At 42.7% G+C, this 27,703-nt stretch overlaps 1 protein-coding gene across 3 annotated transcripts in view; it reads left to right on the top strand.

The window, feature by feature from the left end:
* ncam2a (neural cell adhesion molecule 2a) overlaps positions 1-27,703 on the top strand; it is a 181,010-nt gene that overhangs the window by 120,648 nt on the left and 32,659 nt on the right. For all 3 annotated transcript variants that reach the window (XM_088291150.1, XM_088291149.1, XM_088291152.1), the window contains exons 2-5: positions 16,467-16,541; positions 19,537-19,743; positions 24,820-24,963; positions 26,800-26,937. In XM_088291150.1, coding sequence (XP_088147276.1) covers positions 16,467-16,541; positions 19,537-19,743; positions 24,820-24,963; positions 26,800-26,937 — 564 coding nt within the window. The remainder of the gene's footprint in view (positions 1-16,466; positions 16,542-19,536; positions 19,744-24,819; positions 24,964-26,799; positions 26,938-27,703) is intronic.

Raw genomic sequence — 27,703 nt, 5'->3', positions numbered from 1 at the left:
CACTTGGCCACATTAACCTCAAGAGTTTTGATGGCCACTTTCAACCGTCTATGCGTCAATCACGTACTGAAGTGTTTTCAAATCTTCAATTCGAAATGATTCACTCGAAAACAGTAAATGAGATCTAAAACATCCCACCCGTTCAATGCCGTTGATAATTACAAGCACGTTAATGAATAGCTCGTGAAATTGCGTGACAGTGTGAGTGAAAATTGAGCTCGGTTTTCTTTGCCAAGTCACAAGTTTCGATTCCTTGTATTGCATCTCGTCGTGGCCGCTGAGTGGAATGCGCCCTGGCTGGTATTTGCATAAAATTGGACTGCTTTCGGATCGCTCCCTTCTCCAACCGCAATGAAGGTGCTCATGTGGATCAGTGTAGAAAAGAGCCGCCCAAATTCTGTCAAGATAATGCACCTGCGGGATGCATGTTTACAGAAACTTAAAACAAAAAAAAAGTGCGGGAAGAAGAGCTGCAGGCAACCATGGCAGAATAACACACTTAGTATGAATAATTAATCCGGCTGTGTTGATAATGATGGCGAAACTGCAGCTCATTAACACTGACTGAGAACTAAATGAAAAGCTAAAATTCCTCCTTTCTGTCATTTACCAGAAGAGTTAGTAGTTTTGTTGCTGCCGTTTATAAAAGTTGTTGTGATATCAAGCAGCTGTTAAAAAGAGGACGGGCGATATGTTGTACAGATGGTTTGGAAGGACAGAGGTGATGTTGGACTTGAGGGCCTGTCTCGTGTTGATGGGGTTCATAAAAGTTTTGCTCTGCCAGCATCATCCAACTTCCAGGTTTTTTGGACTTTGTGCTGGCCACTGGAAAACAAGTCAGTATGCCCCCAAAAATTGGAAGCATATCATTTGATTGTGTTGAGCTCTTCTTCCTGTTTGTTTGTTTTTTTTTTTTTTGGTCATAGAATCTCTCTGGGTACTCTTATTTGATTTTATTCATTTATTTATTTATTTTTGTCTGTTGAGCTCATTGAAGGCCATTTTTCCTAATGTATAAAATTCTATGCATCAGATATCTACACATTCTACTAAAGCAGTGCTTCTCAATTATTTTCTGTTACGCCAACCCGAGCAAGACGAAAACAATTCGCGCCCCCCTCCACGCCACCCACTCTCCGCAACTATAAATAATAGTATTTTGCTTGCAAAACAAACCTACACCGTAGAGTTGCTGCAAACCATGAGAGCGCCACTGCCACCTATTGGAGTGGATGTGCAATTACACTTTATTGTAGTACGGCGGGGAAAAAACACGTTCCCCAGGTTCACACACGTCCCCCCCAGCATCGCACCGCACCCCCTCAGGGGGGCCCGCCCCACTATTTGAGAAGCACTGTACTACCAGTTGGACTAAAGCATAAATGGACACATTAGAGCCACCGTCAGTCCGAGCCTGGCGTCCTCCAAGTAGACAGATTGGTGACTCATTCACATCTGCATCTTAGCAGACAACACAAATACGCAAATTGAAGTCAATTGAGCCCACACGGAGCTAATTATGTATTTGTTACTATTGTTTACTTCGGTCTCATTCTTCTTCTTCTTCTGGTGCCATGGCTGAAACAGCCCTTGACGACTCATGATGAAAAAACTTTCAGTCTTCGGTTTCTTGCGGCGTCCCAGATAGCTCGCGAGTTTCTGAGCCCGGTGTAGTCCTTGATCTGATTTAGGTACATGAGCCTCTGTCCGCCTCTAGCTCTTTTCCCAGGTACTTTTCCGGCTAGGCATAGTTCTTCAATTTCGCCTTTACGGATGATGTGGCCGGTGAAGTTGACCTGTCTTCTTTTGGGGTCTTGGAGGAGTTGGCGTTCTTTCCCAACTCGTTGGAGCACCGAGATATTGGTCTCGTGTGCGGTGTACGGGATGCGCAGCATCCGACGATAAAACCACATCTCTGCGGCTTCGATGTTCTTTGTCGTTGCTGAGGATAGGGTCCAAGATTCGCATCCGTACAGCAGAACCGACCACACGAAACATTTCAGAATTCTGACCTTGAGAGGAATAGGGAGTTTGCGATCCTTTAGAATGGGCGACATTTGGTTGAAACTTGTCTTGGCCATTCCTATGCGCCTTCTAATTTCTTCCTCGCATCGACCATCTGATGTAATCTTTGACCCTAGGTAATCAAAGGAGTCGACTTGTTCAATTGCGGGTCCGTTGCACGACAGGTTACACGTTGGGGGCCGGCTTTCCTTGGAGATCACCATGCAGAAAGTTTTCTTGCTGTTAATCTCCAGCCCTTCGTTTGTTGAAGCCTCCACTACGAGATCCAGTAGCCCTTCCTCGGTCTCATTGCTGCACGGCGATCCGTTGACTCCCACATACTTGTTCATGTGCATTTCCGACACATGCGCCGTTAATATGAACGCGGAAGTGTCATTTAAGGATGTACATCGAAATAGATACGGCACAATTGTACACTGTGAATTTATCTCACTTGCCATCGGTATGAATGTGCAAGTCTTATCAGGTGATTTGTACATTTTGTACTTTGCTGCGAATTTGCGACTCCAGATTTTCTCCGAAGAAAATGGATGTCAGGGATGTCTTGGAACATGTACAATAGAACCTCAATTTAATATAGCCAGAATGAATGGATTTAATGGACAGAAAATGGTGTCCAGTACACTCAAAATGTCCCTTTAGTAGTTGCGAGTCTGTTAGTTCCGCAATTGGCTACAGTGCCAGTAAACAAATAGAGAGAGACTGCAGCTTCCGGGTTGTTATCAAGACAGAGAGAGCGTACGAAAGCAGGCCAACTATGTGCTTATGCGCTTAAGGCGACGCATGGCCATACGGTACGTAGCGAACATGCTAGCAGGAGGCTTCAAAGGTAAGCCTGGATGTTAGCTTAGCATCGAAGTGTTGTAGCTAGCTATTCCGAGCCATTTGTAGCTTTTGTTTACTGGAGTGAGTTCTGTCATGTTGTACTGTGAACACCTCTCAAATCAAACATATTGTTTTTGGAACAACAACAACAACAGTTGTTGTTTATTTGTTAAGCCCTTATCTATGGAACACAATCGTCGACGCAATCCACCCCAGCACACTACGGCGCACGTTAGAGCAGCGCTTCCAAACCACCGGTCGTTAGTGAGCCGCACTGATGAACAACAAAAAAATAAATAAACTGCAGTACTTCTCAAATTATTTATTATTTGAAGCTAAAAAATAGATTATTTTGAAAAGTGACAGGCTTCTCTCCGCTCCATCAATCTATGATGGACTTGTGACGAGTGGTGCAACGGATCATCTATGACTTGTGATCCGTATGCATCAAGCACCACGGTTCAACAAACACGTCGCCTCCGCAAAAGCTAACTTCAAAATGAAGCTTAAAAAAATAATACTTTGAGTCATTGATGCCAATCCAATTGCCTGAGTAGACTTTTACTCTGAAGTTGTCCATCGTGGTGGCGTAACGGTAACAAGGACTGCAATTTTCAACCTTTCTGCTTGCTTTATCGCAGTTTTAATTGACATGATAGTTGCCACCAACTTCAACAACGCCGCCCCGAAATCTATTCACTTGCTAATTTAGGACGCTAACAAACCGCTAGTTAATTACTGCATCAATGTATGACAAACCACAAGTCTACGGCGCGTAAGTGACTACTAATGATGGGAAAATGTAGCTTCAAATTAGCTTTCTGAACCAGTTGTTGTATTTTGGGGTCCTGCCGATGGCGCTGTTGGTTTAAATAAAGGGTTTAAAAAAATGCCAAGTCATTGTGCTTTCAGCGCAATGTTGAACCGAGAGTGCCATCTACTGGAGTCCAAAAATACTACAACTGCTTCATGAAGCAGATTTGAAGCTTCATTTACCCATCACTAGTGACTACTACTGGCTAGCATCTAGCTGTTAGCATTAGCAACAAGTTTCAGCAGTTTGAGGCGGAAAATCGTATTTGTGCATGGAAAATGAACATCGAAACTTGGCCCATCAGCTCCAGTCCATCCATGTGTGAAACACTTGCTTGCCACTTGATTTGCGGTGACATCCTCCACTCTACCGGCGCCGGTACCACTCAGCCTGCAAACATGCATGTCATATTTGCTGTAGATCACCCAAAAAATGGAGAAATGGAGGTTTGGGATGGAGCTAGGTAGCTATTCAAAAGCGTGCACACGGATGAGTCATCTCACTTTGGGGCCACAAATGGAACGAAAGCTGTCCTGTGGGGAAGAGCCACAAACATATCAAAGTTTAATAAGCTTGAACAGGATCAGACAAACCCCAATAAATGGCTCGAGCGGTGGTCATTAAGTCATACGAGCAGAGATGGAAATTGGGGGAGCGTTTTACAGTCTGTCCTTCCTTTCTAATTTAGACATGAGTCACTTGCTTTTAGCATTCGATTACAACGACCTGGGCTGTTTTTTTCTTTTTTTTATTAGCTTTTTTTTTTTTTTTTGGGTGACTTTGTAGTGCTGCACTGAAAATTACCGCATTCGTATCAACCGTGAGCCACTTGATTTGCATGCTCGCCAAATAGCAACAGGAGTGACATAAACAATGGTGGGCTGTCACTTTTTGTCTAAAAGTTCTCATTTTCCAGCCATTTACTGTATAATCATGTTCTTCTTCTACATTTTCCCTCCATTCAGCTTAATCAAATTCTGCTTCTCGTGTCAACATTATTGAAAGCATTTCATTTGCCAATTAGCCAGCTGTTCCCCAGTTAAATGATGAATATGCTAATTGTAAAACTGGGGGATATGTTGTCTTTTGAGTTGCAGCAGTGGCAATTATACAACTCGGGGATATTAACGCTCGTGTGTGCGGTTTGTGGTCGTGTTTTTTCTTTCCCGTGGTGTCACGCCATTCGGCACACTAGCGCAGAGCGTACAATACAAAAATTGTACCAAAGGCAGCTGAATAGTGTTCTAGAATTTACACCTATAAAGTACACAAGACTGGCGGCATGGTGGACGACTGATTAGCACGATGACCTCACAGTGCAGAGGTCGCAGGTTCGATTCTGGCTCCGGCCTTCCTGTGTGGAGTTTGCATGTTCTCCCCGTGCCTGCGTGGGTTTCCTCCCACAGATGCCTATTTTTGGAACGGAGGACACAAAGTTTTTTTTTTTTTTTTTTTTTTTAAAGGACGGCCTAAACACGGGCGGAAGTGTTCTTTCGTCCCTAAACAGGTCGGGCAAGAAATAGCGAGTTGGCAAAAACACAGAAGCGACGTGCGGTTGTGTGAAGAAGTAATTGAGAGCCAAAACAAGCGTCTTAGGTTGCGTCTAGTTTGAGCACAAAGATGAAGTGCAATAAATACAGCCATCTTCTTCTCATCTTTGAATTTGTGACTAGAATCTGAGAAAGGTTCTGCTCTGTTACGATTGCTCCCTTCGGCATTGTTAGGGGGTAAAAAGCCCCTCCCGGTGTTCATGATATTGATAATACCCACATCATAGAGACCCGTGGCTATTCATCCGAAGCAGCTAATATATGCACAAATCCGTTTTTATGGCAAAATGTTGCTATTTTGGCTTTTAATCAGTTGTATTTGATAGTTCGCAAATTACGGCAAGTGGATGCGAATCCGACATTATACGGCTAATGAATTATGAACCCTTTGCCGTTAGCCTCTCGTCATGCACGTGCAGAAACACACACGCATACTCGCACATCGCTGTCATCCATCAGCATGTGCATGCGAGCTGGCATGTGAGCGCAGTGACAGATGCTTCCTTAAATGCGGAGTGCAACATTCAGCTGCACTCAGCTGGATAAATACGCATGTCGCGTACCTTCACAATCTACCGTCTCTCAGCCTGTTAATTACAACTGTCAGCTACTGAAGTGCATGCTTTCATACGTGATTTATGAGCGCCGGTTGGCAAACAACAACAAAAAAGATGCACAGAACAATCAAAGTGGACTTTTTTCAAATTGCATTCTCATATCCAATATTTCTTAACCAACTTGATGTAATTTGTCTTTTATAATGTCCATAAATGTATTCATTCGTCAGGCCCTGATAAATCTCCAGAAACTAAAAAGATGTTTATGACGAACTAAACTGTTTGGTACCAAACAAAACCCAAAATGACCGTCGCTTTTTTCTTCCCCCCCCCCCCACGTCTGGTTTGATTCGAATCCTTTGATCTTCATGTGAAGCTAATTTGCAACATTGTTGGCTATGTCAGAGGAAAGAGCGCTTTGAGTGATATTTTTTGCTGGCGTGATATGACACGAGTGCAACCCGGCGCTGGCATCTCGCAGGCCTGCTTGGCCGGGTCGCAGCGACAGTTGGTGGCGGCTTCTGTCGGAGGGTGAGCAAGAGACGGCGGGACACATGATGTCGTTGGAAAAAGAAGCTGAAGAGGCGGACGTGTAATATCGTTGCACAATGGAGACGAGGATGAAAGGCTTGATTGGGTCGACGGGGGGATTTTGAAGTGGGTAGAGTCAGCGCGGTTGCTAAGTGAATCAAAAAATGTGTGAGACTGTAATTTGGAGATCAGAGAGGAAGAGAGAGCGTGTTGAACCCGCTCGCAGGTTTTCACTCATCGTCTTTATTCAGTTGCAGCGGCTCGGAATTTATTTTCACGATTTTACGTGGCAATGCCATCAATGGAAGCATTTCGGCAATCCTAATGGCAGCGCCCCAAGAACCAGGCAGTCGTCGTCGGCAAACGAACAAACAGATGGACTAACAAACACAATTTCGCAAGTTGACAGTGTGGATTCCGAGTGAATTTAGCATCGCTCAAACAGAACTCACGCTGGCATGCGGCCTGCTCCGTGCTGTACGGTTTTTGGAAGGCTCACTTCTTCTTCTGTGACCACTCTCGTGACGTCAAAACATACAAACACTTTCATCTTTTTCGGTTTCATGAAATAACCATATGAGAACATGTGGACTGCACGGAAGTCATCTCGACACTATTAAAATAATATATAACGATATATACCAACCCTAATTAAATTGTTAGGCTTTTTTCCCCCTCAATCGCAGAACTTGAAAATTGCATTCTACTCCGACCGTATTTCGATTTAAGTGTGATCAATTGCTCAGCCACTGTAAAATGAATGTAAACGATTCTCGACGACGTGTGTGGTTGAGTCATTAATTTACAGAATGTTCACAATGTGCTTTGGAACGCGACATTTTCACACTCTAAATGCAGCTTTACTGTGTCCTTCTCATCTTGTTGTCATGGCGATGGTGAGCCAAAATTTAGCGCTTGCCTTTTGTGCTATTTATGTGCATTGAAAATAAAACAAGTAAAAAAGGAGGATCAGGCAAGTGATCACGTTTGGAGCCGGAGAAAAGAGTCCATGTTGGGATGTCGGCGTTCCAAATAGCTCAAGACGTGCCATGTTTCCAATCTCAGTTTACATACGCCATTAGCGTTAGCTTAAACGAGCTAAAATGATCCTGCAACGCCGCTAATTTAGTTGCACATTGCGACTGCATACATCCTGTTCTCGTCCATCCTCTTTTTTTTGGGGGGGCGCTGATGATGAGACTAGACTTTGTGGCCGCTGTGAGATTTGTTTTATTTCATGGTGTCTTTCCAATCATCCGCCGCCGCTCTGTCGCAGTCCATCTTTGGACACACATCAGTGATCTATTTCATCTTTGTTCTTGTCACACTAGGATCTGTGAGACCGTCGTTTATGAGATAGAAAAGCTGATTGTGTAAAATTTCATCTGACACAAGAAACTGCACAATGCAGAAGAGGCTTCAAAATAAAGTACTGTATAAAAAAAAGGGGAATTTCTCTGAAGTGGCTGTGCATCATAAATGTCATTGCTGGTTTTTTTCCTAGACGAGGGGTTGCAAATCTGAAATATGCAAAACCTTTTTTTCATATCAAAAGTGATGATAACACTTTAATAAAGAGCTGGGAACTTGACCATTTTTTGCCGGTCAGTCTCGCGCCCTTGGGCTGTGATCTGGGTCGCCTTCCGGCCTCGACCCTCCGGTCTAATTCATCCAATCAACCTGCCACGCATGTTTTTGGAATGCGGGAGGAAACCCACGCAGGCACGGGGACAACATAAAAACTCCACACAGGAAGGCCAGAGCCGGAATCGAACCCGCAACCTCTGCATTGTGAGGCCATTATGCTAATCAGTTCTTCACTGTTCCCTCTCCCTCTCTCTCTTTCTCTCGCTCTCTCTCTCTCATATTTTGCATGTATGAACATGTGCGCTGAGAATGAACATTTCTTGCCATTTATTAGTGAATGAGTCCATTTTTTAAAAGGTTCCTGTGGAAATGGGCATAATTCCATTTGACGTATGGACAATTAAGCAGCCAAGACTTTGCTTTTATCATGGGATGTACCTTTCCCAATTATGAGCCAGCGAAGATCTGCACCTCAGAGCTTCTTTTCCCAGGCTGGAGCACAACTGCCTGACCTTCTCTTTGTGTCGGAATTAATCTGCGGTGATTACATAATGCCATCGCCACTGGCAGGGTATGACCAGATAATAACCTGTTGGCCTCCGTGTTATTTCAGTCCACAAAATATAGCGAACCACATGGAGCTCACGTTACAGCAAGGCGACTTGTTTTTGCCCATTTTTTTAGATCCGGGATAGGCAACAGAAATGCCAGACGGGGTCACAAATTTTTTATGATGCTTGGTGGCACATAGGACACTTCTCTTTATATGAAGCTAATTATATTTTAAATACGTACAAAATGTGCGCATACATGCAAAATGCTTGCTCTTAATATATATCATTTAAAAAATTTTTTTATTAATAATAAAATTTTTCAGTACATGTATAAGTGATCCACTATTCTACGCATAGCATTTCAAAACCGCCGACAAAATTCTAGGCAGACCTACACACTTTGTTTTTTAGGGTGATATAAAACCTAGTGTAAGTGCAAGACAGTTATGCCATCTAGTGGCGATTGGTGATATTACAACTGAAAACTCCTTGCATATTCACAATTCAAACCTGCCCATTTGTATATTCATTGATTCCATTTATTCTGTAATATATTTGCATTTTTAGATTTTTTTGAAGGAATACTGTGTGTGAACATTTATCTGGGTTTTTTGGGGGGAGTGCTTTTTTGTAAAAATAAATAAATTAATTAATTGAAAAAAATTCCCTCACAAAATTTGCGAATTAATCAATGGGCCACTCAGAGTCAGGTGGGACGTGCAGGGGTTGTCTGTGGTTGTAATTTGTAATATCACAAATCACCACTAGATGGCAAACCTTAGTTTTAATGTTTTATTTAAAGCGCTTTGAATTGTCTTGCACATGAAATGTGCGATAGAATTAAACTTGCCTTCCCTTGCCTAGTTGCACTTACACTGAGTGGGCCTAATTAATTTTTTTGCGCATTTGGAATGACATGCAGGGCAAACCCACAATATTAAAGTTTTGAGTGAGTTGATTTAAAAGAAAAAGAAAAAATGTACAATAAGTGTTCTTGGAACTGTTTTTTTATTCTTTTTTTTTTTTTTTGTCCGGTAGCTTTGTGCCGTCCTTGAAATGTAATTTGTATGCACTGGTAATGTTCGAAATGTCATATTTTGTTATATTGTTTTTTACATCAAACTCTTGAGGGACACGTGAGGATAGTGGATGTTTTGTGCATAAATTGAAAATTCTATTCTCTAAGTTGAAATATATTAAGAGCACGTATGCACATATTTTGCGGGTATTTAAAACAAGAATATTTGTCATCTGATTAGGAAGTCCTCCGTCTTAGGAGGCCCCTCCAGAGGCACTCATGACAGATATTGGCCACCTCCAGCTTTTAATTTTCCTATCCCTCTGGTAATTTGCATTTGCTTCAAAATAGGAACACAATGTTGCGCCGTCACACTTACAAGACGTCAAACAATTTACAAGTGTACTTTGGGACCATTGTAATGGCAGAATTGTCAAAGTGAGTCTGGATCGCCTGCTGCTAAAACATCACAGTCGCTCCCGGCGGATATGAGAACGGTTTTGCGGCTCTTGTGCTTGCAGACGACAAAATTATATATCATTACTTCGTGTAATCTTTTGTCAACAGAAGACGCAAACGCACTGAGCCTTGGCCAACAATTACTAGCGTCTCATCTCCGTTTATGTGTTTGGATTGAGAACTCAGCGGAAGGTCAACAATGTGGATGACCTTGCTGTTACCGGGCAAGAAAATACACTCGTCAATTTTCCCTTGGGTTTATCAGAGAACACTTTGAGACTGTCATTGGCCTGCAAGCATTTGCATTAGAGCACTACAGTGTTTGGGCTCAGATTCAATAACTTGGTCTTGAAAAAATGGATCGTTGAACTTGTCGGACTGGCTGATCCTGCCTTTAAGGCCCTCTGCTTTTATTACAGAATCAATCTTCTCAGTGACTTGATGCCACCTCCTCCTCAATCCTCCCGCCATGCGTGGATCTACTCACTTGCTTGGCAAAATCTATATGTGACTTTTTTGTTTGAATGGCGGGAAGTTGTCCCCAACCCACCGATCTGATTTTTTTTAAATTTTTTTTTTCCATCTGTCGCCAACTGTGTGGGTTTTTTTTTTGTTTGTTTTTTTTAATGTCTGTCATTAGTTGCAGATTCAGTCCAACCTTCCATCCCCTTTTCCTTTCCAACCATTAATCTGACAAATGTCAGCGGAAACAGGAGGTGGCATTTATTTATTTTTTTTTATTTCATTTTTTTTTTTGCAATTTTTCTCTGGCAACCCGAAGGCATGTGTCTTGTATGTGAGTTTATGGTAAAATAATTTTTTGGGCCATGTGAGACAAACCACATCTTTACGAGCAATGTAGGCCGCACGCGGGTAGAGAATAGAAAGTGATGAGGAACAGAAATGGCTTTCCTGCACAGATAAGAGAAATAACTATTAGATTAGGTACAGTGGGATTGCCGGCGTGGAGAAAAACAAGGTGAAGGTAGGGAAAAAAACAAAGTCTTAAGATTTGGGACGAAAGGCATTATTGAGCACCTGCAGGCCTCGGCTTCTTAGGTTTCCATAAATATGAACACAATATCCAAGCAAATGGGATTTTTCTGATGTGGCGCTCCAGTTTCGGCTCAATCCGGCCGAGAAATTTTGTGATGGAGGATAAGGAGGAATGGAGCGTGTGTGTGTTCGGGGGGGGTGAAAAGTGCCGGTCTGTACATTGGTTTCAAATTCCTTCGACATCCTAAAGTTCAGTTTGCACGGCAGCCATTGAAGACCTCAATTCTTGCGGTTGATTGCACGGCCCCCGACATGACGCGTCCATTGTTGAATATTTTTTCCCCTCATAGAAATAACTGTCATGATCTTGCACTTTGCAAACATGACATGACAATAACTTCACAGTTATAGTGTGAGCTTTATTCCCGGTGATGCCTGTTTTGATTTCTGTCAAATGAAATAAATGGAACAAAGCAGCTGATGCTTGCCGGGTTAATCAAATTCCGACAAAAAGCAGAAGTGGCAGCTGGCATTGGGGGGAAGAAATAAATAAAAAAAAAGAGCTCTTGTAGTTTTGCTGAAATGTCACATTTGCTCGGCGAGAAGTGATCATCTTCATTACATTCCTTCGCTTTTTGATTTTAATATTTCTATTCATATCTCATGCAAGGATGTTTGTAGCTTCACCGCCTCCTTTTATCTTCCCGCAAGGATCAGTTCTCTGGTCTTTGGGAACATTAGTGACAGTTGAAGCTGCGAATATGAAAAATATTTGCTCCGTTATGATAATGAAAGCCTACCTAAGCTTGTGATGAGAGCGATCTGTCATCGCGGTGAAAGCAAACAATCCAAATGAATTAGGCAGTGACTCAAAACACCGGCACATTTATTGTGACTAATAACGTTCAGCGGGCTTTAATTCCACTAATTCAACAAATTGAACAGAAAAAGTTGCATTTCCACTCCAGACGCCTCGGAGGATGATGAACTTTCATAGACTCAAACCTCGAGGCTCATTTCGTGAATTAACCGACTGCATGAATCGCACACTCAGCCACTGTGATGAGCCACAAATTTCCAAACATAAAAAAAAGAAAATGGGCTTGATAGCTGTGAAATCTTCCAAGGGAGCATCGCTACCGGCCTGCCATTTCCTTCAGTCTTCAAAAAAAAACAAGATAGGGTGTGATTACATTTGCAAGGCAGCCTGCTTTTGTGTGAAACCGAATTGTAGCTTTACGCTGTATGTGGCTGTGATTGGATACGGTTGGCTGAGTATAAGCCTCACTTTTTACTTGCAAGACCGGACAATCACTTTGCACATTGTGCAAACATGAAATGATGTCAAGACAAGCCACCGAAAATATTTTGCCAAAGCGTTTGTTTGTCACGCAGACGAACATTGCACATCTCGACAGTTCCCGGTGCATGGCCTGAAACTCGTGGCTGCGATGAAGCTCTTTCATGGAGGGCACAGACGGTTGTCTGGCAGACTGCTGGCTGCACGCTGGGCTCAGTGAAGGGCAACAGAGCGCTGTCCAGCTTTCATCGGCTCGGCAAGAAGCTGTTGCAGTCACCGGGTCAACTCATACGGCACGATGTAGTCACGGAATCGTGTTGGGGAGAGAGAATGGGTTTGCTGCACAGATATGATGACAGACATAGGCAGGATGGATGATTACCGTATTTTCCCGAGCTATAAGGCGCACCTGCATATAAGCCGCAGCAACGCCCGAAAATAAATGAATAAAAATGATATGCAAGCTATAAGCCGCAATTTTCTATTTTGAAAAAAATGAGTTGTTTACTGCATGTGCAGAACGATTTTGTTCTGTGAATGCACATAAGGGTACAGAAACATTCTTAAAACAGTGCCTTTTAACACAGCAACAACTTTGATCATTAAAACAGAACAGACCCAAGAGAAAAAAAAAAAATTGAGATTTATTTAGCGTATTTTCTGAACTATAGAGCGCCCCCTACTGGTGAAAGAAAAATCCACAGGAAAAACTGCACCGTTGTATTAGCCGCATGGTTCAAAATCTAGGAAAAAAGAAGCGGCTTATAGTCTGGAAAATACGGTATATACAGTCGTGCCGCGGGATACGAGTGAGCCGAGTTTTTGCGGATACATTTTTTTTACTTTGACATGCGAGCGCAAACTTGAGGTAAGCGTGTTGTATGATCGTCGTGAATTCAGTTCAACACATCAACAATTCATCAAAAAGAAAAGAAAAAAAAGACTCCTCAAGCAAGTCAAACTAAACATCAAACTGAGAGAATCACTTTTTAAGCCGCTTCTTTTTTTTTTTTTTTGACATTTTGAGCTTTGCGGTTTTAAACGTGTCACACTTCATTTGGGAATTTTTTAATAATATAACTAACAGGCATATATTTTTTGTCTTCATGATGTCCAAACTTTTTGCTTACATTCTATTCAATTATGATTTTACTCTAATATTATAACGTGCTATTTTTTCCCCGATTGGCATTTTCCTTCATATCAATGGCGGAAAGATCTTTTGAGATACAAATGTATTTCGGTTACGATGAGTTCAAACATGATGAGTGGGCGGGCACTGCGGCCACCCACGCATGTATGCCACGAAAAAGTCCAATTTTGATATTTCTGCTTGCGTTGCGTTGCTCACTGGACAGACCGACGTCTCTTTTAACTCATTCGCTACCATTGACGGATATAGACGTACTTTCATTTTACCTGGGCTGGCAGTGAATGAGTTAATGTGCAACATGTTTTAGGATCAGAAAATAACTGAAAACGGCGTGAAATTAAATGTTAGAATCTGACATGTAAGTACTGCAAGGCAACGGAAGTCTACTTAGCAGAGCGAAACTGACATGATCAATCAATTCCATATTTGCATCTTGGTCAGCAATTTATTTAAAATGAGCTGATTCCGACATTTTACGCGGGTTCATTTCGATCAATTTGTCAACAAACGTGGCCGTGTAAAAACATGAAGTTTGTTGTGGATAAAACAGCTGATGGATGATGTTTTTTTTTTTCCTCTTTCGTTTTGCTCGCCAATTGTCAGTCTCTTTGTAAAGTTTCGTACATTGTTGACCACAACCGAGCTCAGCATTTGCTTTTTCTTTTGTTCGTTTCCCAGAAAAGTCCATTAGCAGCGTTCACGGAACTCCCCCACAATGCATTGCGTCCGTCAAGAAGTTACTAACGGCTGCACACAATCCCACAAAGGATGTCATTTAAAAGTCGTCCCTTTCGCAAAGCTTTATTTGTGGTTCAACCATTTCAAGGTTGTCACTTCATCGGCGTCTTTGAGAAGTAATAGCATCGGTTGCGTCCTGCTAATCTCCACCGTGAATTATCTTCTGTCGACATATGAACACTTGATACAGCGCCCTTTATGCTTTTAAAGACTGCCGTAAAACGGCTCTTTATTAACGCCTCCTCAAACGAAAAGCGTCAGTGTCCCTCTACTGCCCTCTGTTGGCGGCCGCGCATCATCGGAATTCCTGGAGCAGGTGTCCGCTCGGCTACGTTGAGGAGAGTTGATCACCTCTTGAGTATTATTCACCGAGCGAGAATTGCCTCTTGAAAAGAAAAATAAATAAATAAATAAAAAAGAAAAGCCTGGCTACTTTCATCATGATCAAGAATCACTCGCATCTGTTGCCATGCAAACAGTCGTCTATCCTCTTCTGCATTTTGCCATATTCCACAGCACTGCCTCCAACAGCACGGTTTCTGTCTCATGATGGTGACTACACGTTCACCAAAGCATTTTATACCCTGACGTTGATAAATTCTCTATTTGTTGTTGCCTGTATAATAATCTTTGCATCACAAGTTTTTCGTATTTTTTTTTCCTCCTGAGGAAATTGATAGAGATATCGGGCTACTTTACGTAGTTGCCATCCAAGAGTAAAAACGTTCTGGAGATGCAACTTTTGTGGTCGTGGGAGATGCAATACTGTCAGGTCTTTAAAAAGCATGTCATTCACTCAAGAGCTGACTGACAAGCTTGTCACAGATACCAAGTCAATCTGTCGAAACGAAAGGAATCTGTTGTGTTGAATGCAGTTGCTGGAAAATGCTCAGGGTGGACAACATGTTGGATTGTCGGAATTGACGCGCAAACAGGAAATAGTTCCCAGTAAATGCATTAAACGGTCAAGGTGTAAAAATGTGTTGCTTTCTAAAAACATACAAAAATATGCCCCAAGAAATATTCACATCGTCATTTATTTTGTTTTTTTGTATGAAATTATTTATGATATTTAGAGTGCGCTAGTGATGGGAAAAGGAAGCTTCAAATTTGCTTCATGAACCAGTTGTTGTATTTTTGAGTCCTGTAGATGGCGCTGTTGGTTTAAATAAAGTCAGTGTGCTTTCAACCCAATGTTGAACCGAGACTGCCATCTACTGGAGTCCAAAAATACTACAACTGGTTCATGAAGCAGATTTGAAGCTTCATTTCTCCACCACTAGAGCGCGGCTTCCCTACAGGAGACTGTCATGTTTCGCCGCCATCTTTAGCTACAGAAACCCGAGGAGGACAAACTCTAAATTATGACTTCAGCATGTGTAACAAATGCAATAAACTCACATTATTTTCACGACCATAAGTATTTAAAGGCGGCATCTAAATTCCGGGTGATATTTCTGTAACACATATATAAGGCTCATCTTGTTATTGGGCGGAGTTATGATAAAACATACGTTAGCATGCACGCACACTAAAATGTACGCTGGCATGCATGCTAGCGGAAGAAAAAACTGAGTTTAGTTGCACTTTATTCAAGTATTTAACACGCCTGGTTCCCTCTCTTCTCGTTACCTTGCGGCTTCTCAGAAATGATGTCAGCTTTTGCGAAAGCCCAAACAGACACGTTTGCCCAAACAAATTGTGGCGTAACTCACCTAGCGCTGCCTCCCAATCGCAATCTGCCATCCATCGCTCACATGCCGCTCGTAGCTTCACTTTCAACGTCCTGCTATAAACAGATTTCAAATGGTTGCAATGATGGCAAGCTCCGAGTACCTTTGCGGCACTTATACAGGACTGGGACGTGCCTTTAGCGTCCCCTTTCAAGCGGAACGTTCACTCTTTGACGTCCGCATGCTGTCCTCAGTCACATCCGCCGTTCCTCTATATAAGCAGCGTGTTGCCAAAAAAATGTTCCCGTCAGTCAAGCAGAGCGCTCACGTAAGTCACACAACATTTACAGATTTTGGAACTCGGTGCACACATATAGCATTATAAGGCGTCCCGTATTTTTGGAATAAAATTTACGACAAGTGCGCCTTATGCTCGTGAAAATATGGTACTTCATCAGTTGAGGGGACACTAGAAGAGGGTTGAAAAAGAAAATTAGTGGTAGGCATACAGAGCGTGGTCTCTCTGAGGCAGCGTAGTGTGCTTCGAGTTTAGCTCATTGCATTCTCTTAGTCCACCACTAGATGGCACTAAACTCTACACAGTGTCCCTTTCAATTGCTAGACAACCTAATATCCACTCAGCTGGAGCTAAGTATTTTTCCTTTCTCTGTCTTTGTGTGTCGCAGCCATCCTGCAGGTTTCCATTTCCTTGAACAAGGTGGAGTTAAGTGTTGGAGAGTCCAAGTTCTTCATCTGCACAGGTACAGATGCTACTATTCTTTTTGTGTTTGTGTGTGCACGTCATATGATTGGAGCCTGGTTGTATCGGCACAGCGGGGGGTCTGTTTGTCAGTTCCATGCTCCCCATATGGTGAGTGACATTTTGACCGTCACTGTCTCCTCCCCCTCATTGTTCTCCCTAAATGGTCATCGAGAGAGGCCGGCGCTGGCAGGTCCGACCCACCTCCCGCTGCTTGCCTCTTCTCCTCTGCCAGCCCACAGACAAGCATAGCCTGAAAAGAGTGTTGGAGGTGTGCGATAAGAAGCTCCTCCTTGACACTGCAGGCTGTCACGCTCAGTCTCATCGCAAGACCGCCAAATGGAGGCCGTAACGGCGCTCACAAACAGTCTTTACCCCCCAAAATATAGCGCATGTTTTAGCAATCAGTTTGACCGTGTCTGTTCATTAGCATTAAAGACAAAAGCCATAAAAATGCTGATGATGGATTCCAAAGCAAACAAACGGAACCGATTTTACAGTATTTAAACAAAAAGTGCATGCGAGCGTGAGGGAAATGCAAATAAGAAAAAGCAACGTGACACGTGGTCAACCTGAAACTGAGCGATACTCGGAACAAAACTGAAGGAGGTGGACGGGGAGCCGCAAAAGGATGCCAGCTGGTACGAACTTAATCTGAAAATTAAAATCCTACACACGGCACAGAACGAGAAACAAAAAACACAGTCGAACTTACAGGCAAACAGTTCGATAAAGTATTTACTGGCAGGACAAGAAACAAATTCTCGGGCAGCAAAATGTTGTGGCAGTGGTGACAGGTAGTGATGGGAAAATAAAGCTTCAAATTTGCTTCATGAACCAGTTGTTGTATTCTTTAGTCCTGTAGATGGCGCTGTTGGTTTAAAAAAAAAAAAAACGGCAAGTCAGCGTGCTTTCAGCCCAATGTTGAACCGAGAGTGCCATCTACAGGAGTCCAAAAGTACTACAACTGGTTCATGAAGCAGATTTGAAGTTTCGTTTACCCATCAATAGTGACTAACAAACTACTCGGTCTTCCTTTCGTCCTGCCTGCTGATGACAATCAGCGGCAGGTGCAACACAGGAGACTCCTTGGAGAGTGCAATAGAACGAGAGAAAAAAAAAACAGGATTGTAACGATAATAAAATGTTATTCTTATGAAAAACATACACTGACAAATGTTTGATCCGAGTATGTGGAGGGTGATTAAAAACATGTTGGCTTTCGGAAAAACAAGAACCGCCAATCATGAACTCAAATCATTGCGCTTGGCTCACACTAAAGAGCATTTATGGGATGTTAAACAAGAAGGTCCAGTCAAGCGAGAGGCTCAGCATGACAGATATGGAGGTGGTTAAATTGACATTATGGTATGTGTAACCTCTCCAATTACTGCCGTGGCATCGCGCCAGAACAAGCGTCAGCTGCCGAAAGACATCGGAGGAGCTTGTGAAATGCCGGCATGTTTGCCTGGGTTTTATAGCGACTCAACTTAAGATCGACGGGTGACAAATAATACAGCTTGCCTCTTGTCGGAATTAAAATCCTATTTTTTACAGACGGTCATTGGCAGGGTCGTCGTCCGAGGGCTCATCAGCCATTTCCGAAAACCAACCGTCAGCTGTCAGGGTGCGGCGTCGCGAAAGAAGCCCAATCAATAATAATAGCAGAGCTTATGTAGATTTGAAAAGATGTCTGACAGCGTTTTGCGCAAAGTTGCCGTCGTGAAGACAGCGAGGCGCTCGGATTGCATGAGAAAACCAACACGTCGCCGTCTTGTCACTTCATCTGTGAATTAAATGTCATCATGGCGGCGGCGGCAAACTTTATCATATTTAACTGTCACGTCGGGCGTGAAACGCAGAGAGGTGATAGGATGCTAACAGGTATGGTGCCACATGCATCAGCAGGAAACCGGCAAGCTGAGTGAAATACTTGGAAAATATTCAAGCTCATCTTGGGTCGTGTCATCATATTTGTTGTTAATGAGCCGAAAGCCGTGACATGACGAGACGCTGTCTCGCTGAGCTCAAGAGATGAATGTAATCGGAGGAAAAATTTAAATTTAAACCGATGTAGTATTATGGGTGAGAGGATGTTTTGTTTACTTTATAGCGAGAAGTGGCAAATATCTCCAGTCACTCTACTGAGAGATTGATTATTGGGCAGTTGTCTACAATCCACTTTTTAAATTTTAAATCCGCCCTTCTAAACCTTTTAACCTGCATGACGACCAACAAGATTGTGCTTGGTGATTAGTATATAGGAGGGGTGGGCAAAATATGGCCCGGGGGCCACCTGCGGCCCCTTAAGTTTTAATCCGGCCCGCTGAATTTAAAATAAATTTCAATGAATAAACCTTGTTAATGTTTTATTTTCTAAATACTGTGGCGTGTCAAGGACAGGTATTTTGATGTAATTCGTTTGTTCATTTTCATTTAAAATTAAATGTATTTTTTTTCTCCGATGAATCCATCTGCTCCTGGTCCGGCCCCTCGGTCAAATTTTAGAACCCATTGTGGCCCTCCCAATCAAAAAGTTTGCCCACTCCTGGTATACAGTGTTGCCCTAACTTCTAAATATTTGTGAAATACGACCTCTGGTTTGACCGATTTTGTGCTTTGACTTACATGCAACAATTTGAGATATGAGTGGCGGTGAACTCAACTTGCTTCACAAGCAGCGGTATGGCGGATAGGAAGCAATTCTTCCAAAAAAAAGGCTTGAAGCTGTTTAATTCCACCCCCAGTTGAAATTGACTGTCAAAATAAACATAAAATAGTATTCGGCCAGCACTTAAAAATAAATGCCATAGGTGGGCTAGTGAATAGCATCTATGTAGTGATGTCATCAAGGTTTAAGCAACGGACATTTTAACAAAATCAGAATGCAGCTTTAACATATGTAGACAGCCAATATAAATACTCGCAGGCATATTATTTGTCCATTGCAAAAAAAAAAAGAAAAAAAAAAAGACTTTTGTTTCTTGCCTTTGCAGCGATTGGCGAGCCGGTGCGACTGGAATGGTACAACCCTCAAGGCGAGCGCATCGCGGCCTCCAAGCGGATGGCGCTGCACACGGAGACGTCGCGATCCCGGCTTATCATCTACAACGCCATCGTTGAGGACGCCGGCATCTACCGCTGCCAGGCCACGGAAGCCAGCGGTCGCACGGCAGAGGCCTCAGTGGTGCTGGAGATTTACCGTGAGCTTCACACGTCGCACGCGTTTCTGTGTTTACGGCACAGAGCGTGACATGAAGATATAATGCCCTTTAAACACGCTAACTAATAATCACGTTGCAGCCCAATAAATCTGCGTATTTTAGTGATTTGGAAAGCGTTTTATGTGCGGTCGTAGGATTATGTGTGTGTATGTTCCCTTGTTGTCTTGTAATTAAAGTATAATGACTTGCAGCCACGCCGCGGGACTCTGATCCTGGCTGGCATAATGAGGGATATGCCACTAAGGCCAGCCTTCCTTGCTGACCCAGCACAATTTCCCCAGCAAAAACTTAATGTTATGAGGCACAAAGGAAGGGAGGAAGTGAACTGTGGTTCAGTATTTACGCAGACAATTGCGTTGTGAGGACGGTGTCATTAAAGCAAACTCGGAATTAGCCCTGCGTTTGTGCTGTGGAGGCCACCTGCTCTACGACTTCCAATTTACGACGTTTTTTTGTCATGTTCAAGGGAGGAAAGAGCACATTGTTACAGGATTGGTCACAAGTGTCAGGGCCACTATAGAGGTTTCGGGGAAGTCACTGGTCGCCTTTTGTCATTCCTAGGTGGAGCCTTTTGAAATGATATTTTTAGATTAATTCATGACAGGGGTTTTTTTTTTTCGTTTTAAGAGGGTAGTTGCTTGGCCTGAACGACATGCGGTTTGAACATCGCGATTGCGATGTGCGAATGCGCAATAGGCACATTGTAGGACATGCGATGTTTCTTTTTTGGGGGGGGGAACATGGAAACTTTTGGTTTGTTTCATAAAAGCAGCACGCTACACTGTGCTCTACATTGTTGAGACTACACGGACCGTCTTGCTCACGCCCCCTGCTATTTTTCTAGTTTCAATATCGCAATGTACATCGCAGCCTCCCCAAAAATCGCAATGTCAGTTTTTTCCAATATCGTGCAGCCCTAATAGTCGCATTATTTTCTAGAGCTGGGAAAACATAATCGTAATTTAGATTTTACTTGTGCTAAATAGCACGGTGTAATTGCAAGTTTCTGATGTTGTGAAAGCACACTTCATGTCCTCGCAGCAAAAAAGTGATGTATTTAATTCTGCACCGCTTGCTTTAAACTGCTAAGTGACGCGCACATTTAGTGTTTGCTGTAAAATTAAACACAAAATAAAAATAATTACACACATTCTTTGTATAAATACAAGATATGATTCGTTTTAAGAACATTCCCAGTGCTAAAGCTACAATCAATGTAAAATCCCATTCACAAGCTAACGGGAAATTAGCATAGACTTCTGGGAGTGATGTTCCTTCAAACAACTGCCGCAGGAACACATATACACAGGTAAGATATCAGTTCTCAAAAGCATAAAATTCTTCCCGATCCATGAAAAAAAAAATTATAGAGCTCAAGCACAAGTTTCTTCTTCTACTCTTCTTATCTCGTTGCGCGTGTGTACTCCATGCATGCAAAGCAGAGACAACTGTGTGGCTTTTTATTTCATTGTTTATTATTGTCGTAGCAAAACAAATTTCCACCTGATATGGCTCCAAATATGATACCTGAGGTCCCAGGTTAGCCCAGTAAGTCCCAAGACTTGTCAAAAAAAACAAAACAATAGAAGAACAATATAAAATAAAACAAATAAAATAAAGCGATAAGGGAAATATTTATTTGTGGTCTGAATGTGTGCAAAGATGCAAGGCAGCAAAGGTATTGCTTCATCAGAATGAAAACGCTCGAGGCGGCGTGAATAGCACATAATATTTACAAGGTTATTTTGTACTTGACAAAAATATTAGAGAGTTTAAGAATTAAGTGTTTAACTTTCAGGGATGAATGGGCTTGAGGCTATAATCGTAGTTGGTTGAGTTTTGGTAGTTAAATAAATACAAAGTTTTGGAATCCATGATTGGATCCACTTTTATTATTAATGGTTAGTGATATTTTTTCAGAATTTCTCAGCCTTAATATGATATTTTATATCATATTTCCTCAACAAAATGTGGTGCTGTAAGGTACACTGAAGTATTGGGCTTCTTATTTCGGCATGGCTGAATCTAATTTCTGGCATTCTGATTTGAAATATTTGGAAAAAAAATAATTTGTCAAATATGCATTATTTTACTGCAACTGATGCAATTACATTTTTATTTCCATGTGCCGAAAAGAAAAGGAATTCTGTTAATTATGAGAATTAGAATTTTGCCTCATCAGGGAGTGCTTATAAATAATGCTCCAGTTTAGTAATGATGATCAATGATATATTTGGAAGATATAACAAATAAAAAGGTGGCAAAGATGCACATTAGCATGAAAAGGCGACATGAGCAAGTCACGCTAAACATATAATACACACACTTGCACACACACTCATCTTAATGCGTGGACACCTTTTTCATCCTCTTTCAATGAGCTGTTAGGGGAGACATCACAGCCTCAATCTCACCTGCCGCTGCCAGCTCCTAAAAAAAAACAGTTTCCATAGCAACCGACCATCAATCGTTCCAGCACTCAGCGCACATCTACATGAAAGTCTACCTGAAGCTTCAGCCGGTGAGCCAGCCAAAGACCCCTCAGGCAACAGACCAGCCAGGACACTACTCGGTGTTTGACATGAAATTCATTGCCGGCGAGAGGAAAAATGTCAACATCCTGTCATGAGGATCTGACAACCGCATGACGGCTGCTTCTAATCACGCTACCCTGACTGGCACCCGCATCCAGGAACGAAACATGGCCTGGTGTAACCCACACAGAGGACCAGAGAGATTGAGTTGCGTGGCTGGTTGCTATTAAAAGGAGCTACTGCAAGCTAAATGGGCCAACGGAGACGTGACTTAATCAGCGATCGCTGATCACGCTCTCAGACCAGCAACCAAATTGACGTTGCGAGAAAAACCAAAGTTTCTCACCTCGCCGGTGTCGCATCTGTGTGCGGCATACTGCCGCTAAGGGGAGGATGTTTCCCTCTCTGAGGCGCCTCTCGTCTGGAGGATGGGGATGCAAACAAAAGGAATGATCCTTTGAGCCCGAGACAGCAGCACAAGCAGCAAATAAGAGGAAGAACATGAGAGATAAATCATAAGAAAGCACTGGAATGAATGACAAATACGCACGGCGGCTTGAAGTTAATGACAGAAGTGACATGCCAGACACGTGCGCAGGCGGATGGTGCAGTCTGAGGGAAAGCAGCTTGACATAAATCAAGCAGCAAAAATGCTAATGTTGTAGCCTGTTAATGGAGAAGACTGATACGAGAGCATTGCTTGATTTATGTGTGGCTTCCAAATGCAACTCGCAGGTGATGGCAGGAGGCTGCCTGGCAGTGCGAAGAAGAGCGAGTTTTGGATGGGGCTGTCACTATTGAGTCATTTTAGAATCATTTACCCTTTACGCTAATTCCCAGCCAAACATGGATTAAAACGGGTGGGCTGCGTCAGGAAAAAAATGGTGCCAAAGACAGTATCATCATCATCATCATCGCTGTGGAAAACCCTGACATGGAAAATCGCATGGCTTGACTGCAATATCAGTTTTGCATCAATAGAGGGCGCTAATTGACTGTGAAACGATCCGGTGTATTTTCAATACAGTGCTGTTGAGCTGGATGTGTGGGAGTTAATATGTGGATGCCGGCGAAGCTTCGGACAAAACGTTCGTGTCGACGTATTTTTGTGGTCGACATATGCGACTTAGTTGACTTTTTTCAACGACCCTCGTCTCGGATCACCCTTAAAGCCTCAACACGCCAATCCGACGTCCACTGGTGTAGCGCGTAATCTCGTAAAATCGTAGCCGTTGTTGGGGCGGCTGGGGGGCGTGTTCGGCCGGATCAATATCGGGTCGGGTGAAATGAGCACCGTGTTTGACTGCTAGCGAGCGAATCAGTGCACTGGTAAAGAACTGAAAGTGACGAAGGCAAAAAAAACTGTGAATATTGAAGCTATATCTAAAGAACTAGATGAACTTTGCACATTTTTCTCATTTCCTCTATTGACATAATGGCTGGCTGGACTGAAGAGCGAGAAGACAAAGTCGTCGCTCTCGTTCACTAAAGACCGCCGTCAAAGGCTTTGCGCTGACTATCGCCGCCAATGGCATGGAGGGGTACTACTCCGCACGCATGCGCGGGAAGTCGTGAGTAGTTGGCTTCGGTTATTTTCCGGTCCGACGTGCCGACTTCTCGCCGACGTGACAGTTGGCCGCAACGGCCAGCGTCGGATTGGTGTGTAGTGGCTTTTACGCAGACGTCAGACTGAATGAATGTACGACGGGTTTGAAAAGAGGAACGGACAGTAGGCATATCGGAAAGATCGTTAAGTATACGTCGCACTCAAAGCTAGCAGCTGATTAGCAAATGTAGTGCCCTTAAACCTTTTTCTTATCTTTTTGGAGAATAGAAAATCCATACCGCCATCCACGGTCTCATATTCATTTCCTTTTTCCGAGCAGACGACAAACGCACGTGCCTGTAATGTCTCCGTCGACATGACTTTGACAGCCGCTTGTCCCGCCTCCCCAACAGACCTGCGCCGATGGACAGAATCTTGACAGAAGCACGCCACGATTTTCTGTTCGGTGATAGACTTGTCGTCTGACGGCACGACCATTGTAAACGACAAAAAAAACTCACATGGTCTGAGAAAGCTATTAGGTCCCCAAACCAGCTGGCCAAGCACCGCAGATTCGTCAAAAGCTGAAGAAAAAGTGACTGAAGTGATTCCAGCCACCCCATTAAAAAAAAAAAAAAAAAAAAGATTTGTTCCGCTTACTTTTTACATTTGTTTTTAATTTTGGCCCACAATGTCAGCGGTAATTGGATTATTTTATATTTAATTTTGGTGAATGGAAAGGCACACATCAACCACAAAATACAGAAGTGTCCAAAGTGTCTAGAATAAAGAATTAACATTCAAATACGTCTATTCAAAGTACCATTACCACCGATTTCACAGTATTCGCACTCTCTTGACAGTCTTTTCGTATTTTGTTTGAAAGCAAAGTCAACTTTTTTACAATGAATTGAATATTTTACTGCATGATGAATGTTGCGAGTTTAAAAAAAAAAATACTGTTTGATCTTGCAGAGAGGCTGACTTTTCGAGACATTCAGTCGCCGCAGGAGTTCCGCTATGGCGAGACGGCGGAGGTCGTTTGTGATGTCATTAGTTCGCCGGTTCCGGAGGTCGTGTGGTCCTACCAAGGCAGAGAAATCACTGAGGAACACCACAGTAAGTTTAAATAAAGCCTCTTCAGTAAAAGTTATTTTTTGATCATGCAGAGAGGCTGACTTTTTGGGACGTTAAGTCATCGCAAGCATGTCGCTAAGGCAAGAACTCATTCTGACTCTGAACTGTACCATTAAGTTTGATAGAAATACGACTCGCTACACTTGGATGGTGGTCAATTTGACATTCGAAAAGTTACTTTCCCCCAAACAAGTTCAAATCCTACCAGATGACAAAAAAAAAATATTGTGCTCACTGAATAGCGTAAATATGACAAAGTTTTCTCTGAAATGTTATTTCCTCCGTTTGTACTGACGTGGTATGTGACAAGGATAAAATGGAAAGAGGAATTCCTCGAATGCAATTTGTCGGTCTTGCGTGTGGACAAATCTCTTGGTAAAAAAAAAAAACTTTATTAGAGATTGTTGCAGATTCTTTGAATTGTGTACAAAGGCTCACAATTTTCCTGTTTTAGTGTCAGTTTGCCACGCTGCGATTTTGTCAACAATTTCAACTTCATGTGAAGCTTACCTGACTGTTATTTCTTCCCCAACCAAGCATGTCATCTACAAAATGTTTCAATAAGAACAGCAAAAGTCATGGATAAAAAGCTCACACCAAGCGTCCAATCAGATGACTCAGATGTCAGCATGTGTGCTTTTCACCAGTGTCATCGTACTCAATTCATTTCTGGATTTGACAACCTTATTATCGGATCTCTGATTTGTTCAAATTTGGAATATTTTTACTTGGGAAATAATGGAGATATGATTCATCATCATTCAGCTTTTATTGTGTTGTAGAGACAAAAATAGTTTCTCACACACTGTGAAAGCCAATCCATTCAATGATCACAAAGAACTTCCTTTTTGTGTGTGACCTCAGAGGTAGAGTTTTCAAAGTCTGAATTGTACAATTGCTGCCATATTAGATTTTAAATGTACAGTCCAACTTTTATTATCATAGATGGGCTCTTAACCCCATTTTGCCGGTCCATCCTCTGCCCCCCATCCTCGACTTGGGCACCCTTCTTTCCTTTCACTCTCATCCAAAAGTAATCGTCCTCCGCCTCCATCCCTTTAAAGCGATTCCGTCCTTACGTTTTTCTCCCCCACCCCTGACAAAAAAAATAAAAAATACCATGCATGTCGTCGCCCAACACTGCCTCTCTGCCGATGTTTTCTTTTTCCTTCTGCTCCTTCGTCTTCTACTTTTTTCTCTTCTTCTCCTCTTCATGCAGACCAAACTTTCTTGCTGGTGTGTTTCCAATGCAGTACACGCAATTGGTTGACCGGTGGCGCGATTGAAGCGTTCCAAGTGTGACCTTTCGTAATCAGGCTTTAGTCAGTTTTTTTATTTTCTTTCTTCGTCCCGCTCAGTCTGACTTCGCTTCCGAGTCTTCTCCCGCCACTGTCGTATACGTCACACGTCACATAGCGGTCTCAGGCCATGCTTGTAACAGACGGTCATTTTTCTCCTTAGCCCATTTTGCAGAGTCGGTTGAAATGACCTTTTGGCAGCCTCCGTCCCAAAAAATGGAATTCCGTCCGGCACGAACGGATGGACCGATCCATCCCGAGGTTGTAATGCCCATCTCAGCTTTTATTTTTATAATTTCGCACACACACACCTCAAATGTATTTTATAGAGAAATGCAATAGTGTCGTTGCCACTACAATGAGAGTCTTTATCTGTGTCGACTTTATCGTGTGTGCGCCAAAGAAGATTGACAGCCAAAGGAGTGTGGCAATTTTCTTTTGCCATTTTCATAAACATGCTTATCAGGCTTCTCTTGTTTGTCTGTTTCTTTGCTTGCTTTTTTTTCTTTGTGCGATGCAGGCAGGTTCAAAGTGCTGACAAACAACAGCCTGCAGATCCACCATGTGACCAAAGCAGACGAGGGCGTGTACCGCTGCGAGGCCAGCGTGGAGGCTCGAGGAGAGATCGATTTTGTGGATATTGCGGTGGTGGTCAACGGTGAGTTAGATGAATGTCAAGCTTATGTGACCGCGCAAACAGACGTCGTGGTTTCGTAATGCCAAACGTGTTTGCGTTCCCAGCGCTGCTCTCCTGGTGCTTTTCTTTTTCATTCCATGGATGAAATTGAAAATGTCTTTTGAGACAGTTTCAAGATCTGTGACCTCCTTCAAAAAAAATAAGGATAGCATTTTAACTCATTCACTGCAAGCTGGGTGGGGGGAAAAAAAGGATCTTTGACGTCTTTAGCCGTCAATGGCAGTAAATGAGTTAATTTCCTAATTTGTATTCATCTACTATCAGAGCTTAGACTCTTCATGTCCTGTTCTGGTTGACCACCTGCAATCCTGTCTGTGTCTCCTCCAACTCATGTAATAGCAGATTGTCCCTTGCACCCCCCGCCCCCCTAAAAGCATGAATTGTGTTCGATATTGTTCAGCGCTTATACTGGGAGAAGCTTGCTCATTGATTTGCAACACATGCCTGCAACAAATGCTGTGTGTGGCTGAGACAAAATTGATTCCGTAGCGGGCGAGGGTTTGACAAACTTCACTTTGCTTCAATTGTGTTAGCACTTTAACGTAAGCATGTGCGTTAAGAACGGTTGATGTTGAGCTGAGACTTTTTTTTTTTTTTATACAATCAATACTATTCGACTGTCTTCACATCGTCTTATTTTTACGCATTATTATCCAATTTAAATGGTTGGGAATGTTTTGTGACAAAAGGGGATAGCTGTGATGCGTCAGTGCAGAAGGAACTGGTC

This window comes from Idiotropiscis lumnitzeri, chromosome 3 (genome assembly GCF_059441095.1).
Source record: "Idiotropiscis lumnitzeri isolate Australia: NSW breed Sydney's pygmy pipehorse chromosome 3, RoL_Ilum_1.0, whole genome shotgun sequence".
Lineage (NCBI taxonomy): Eukaryota > Metazoa > Chordata > Actinopteri > Syngnathiformes > Syngnathidae > Idiotropiscis > Idiotropiscis lumnitzeri.
Note: the sequence above shows the minus strand (reverse complement) of the source record. Positions and strands in the feature narration are given on the sequence as shown.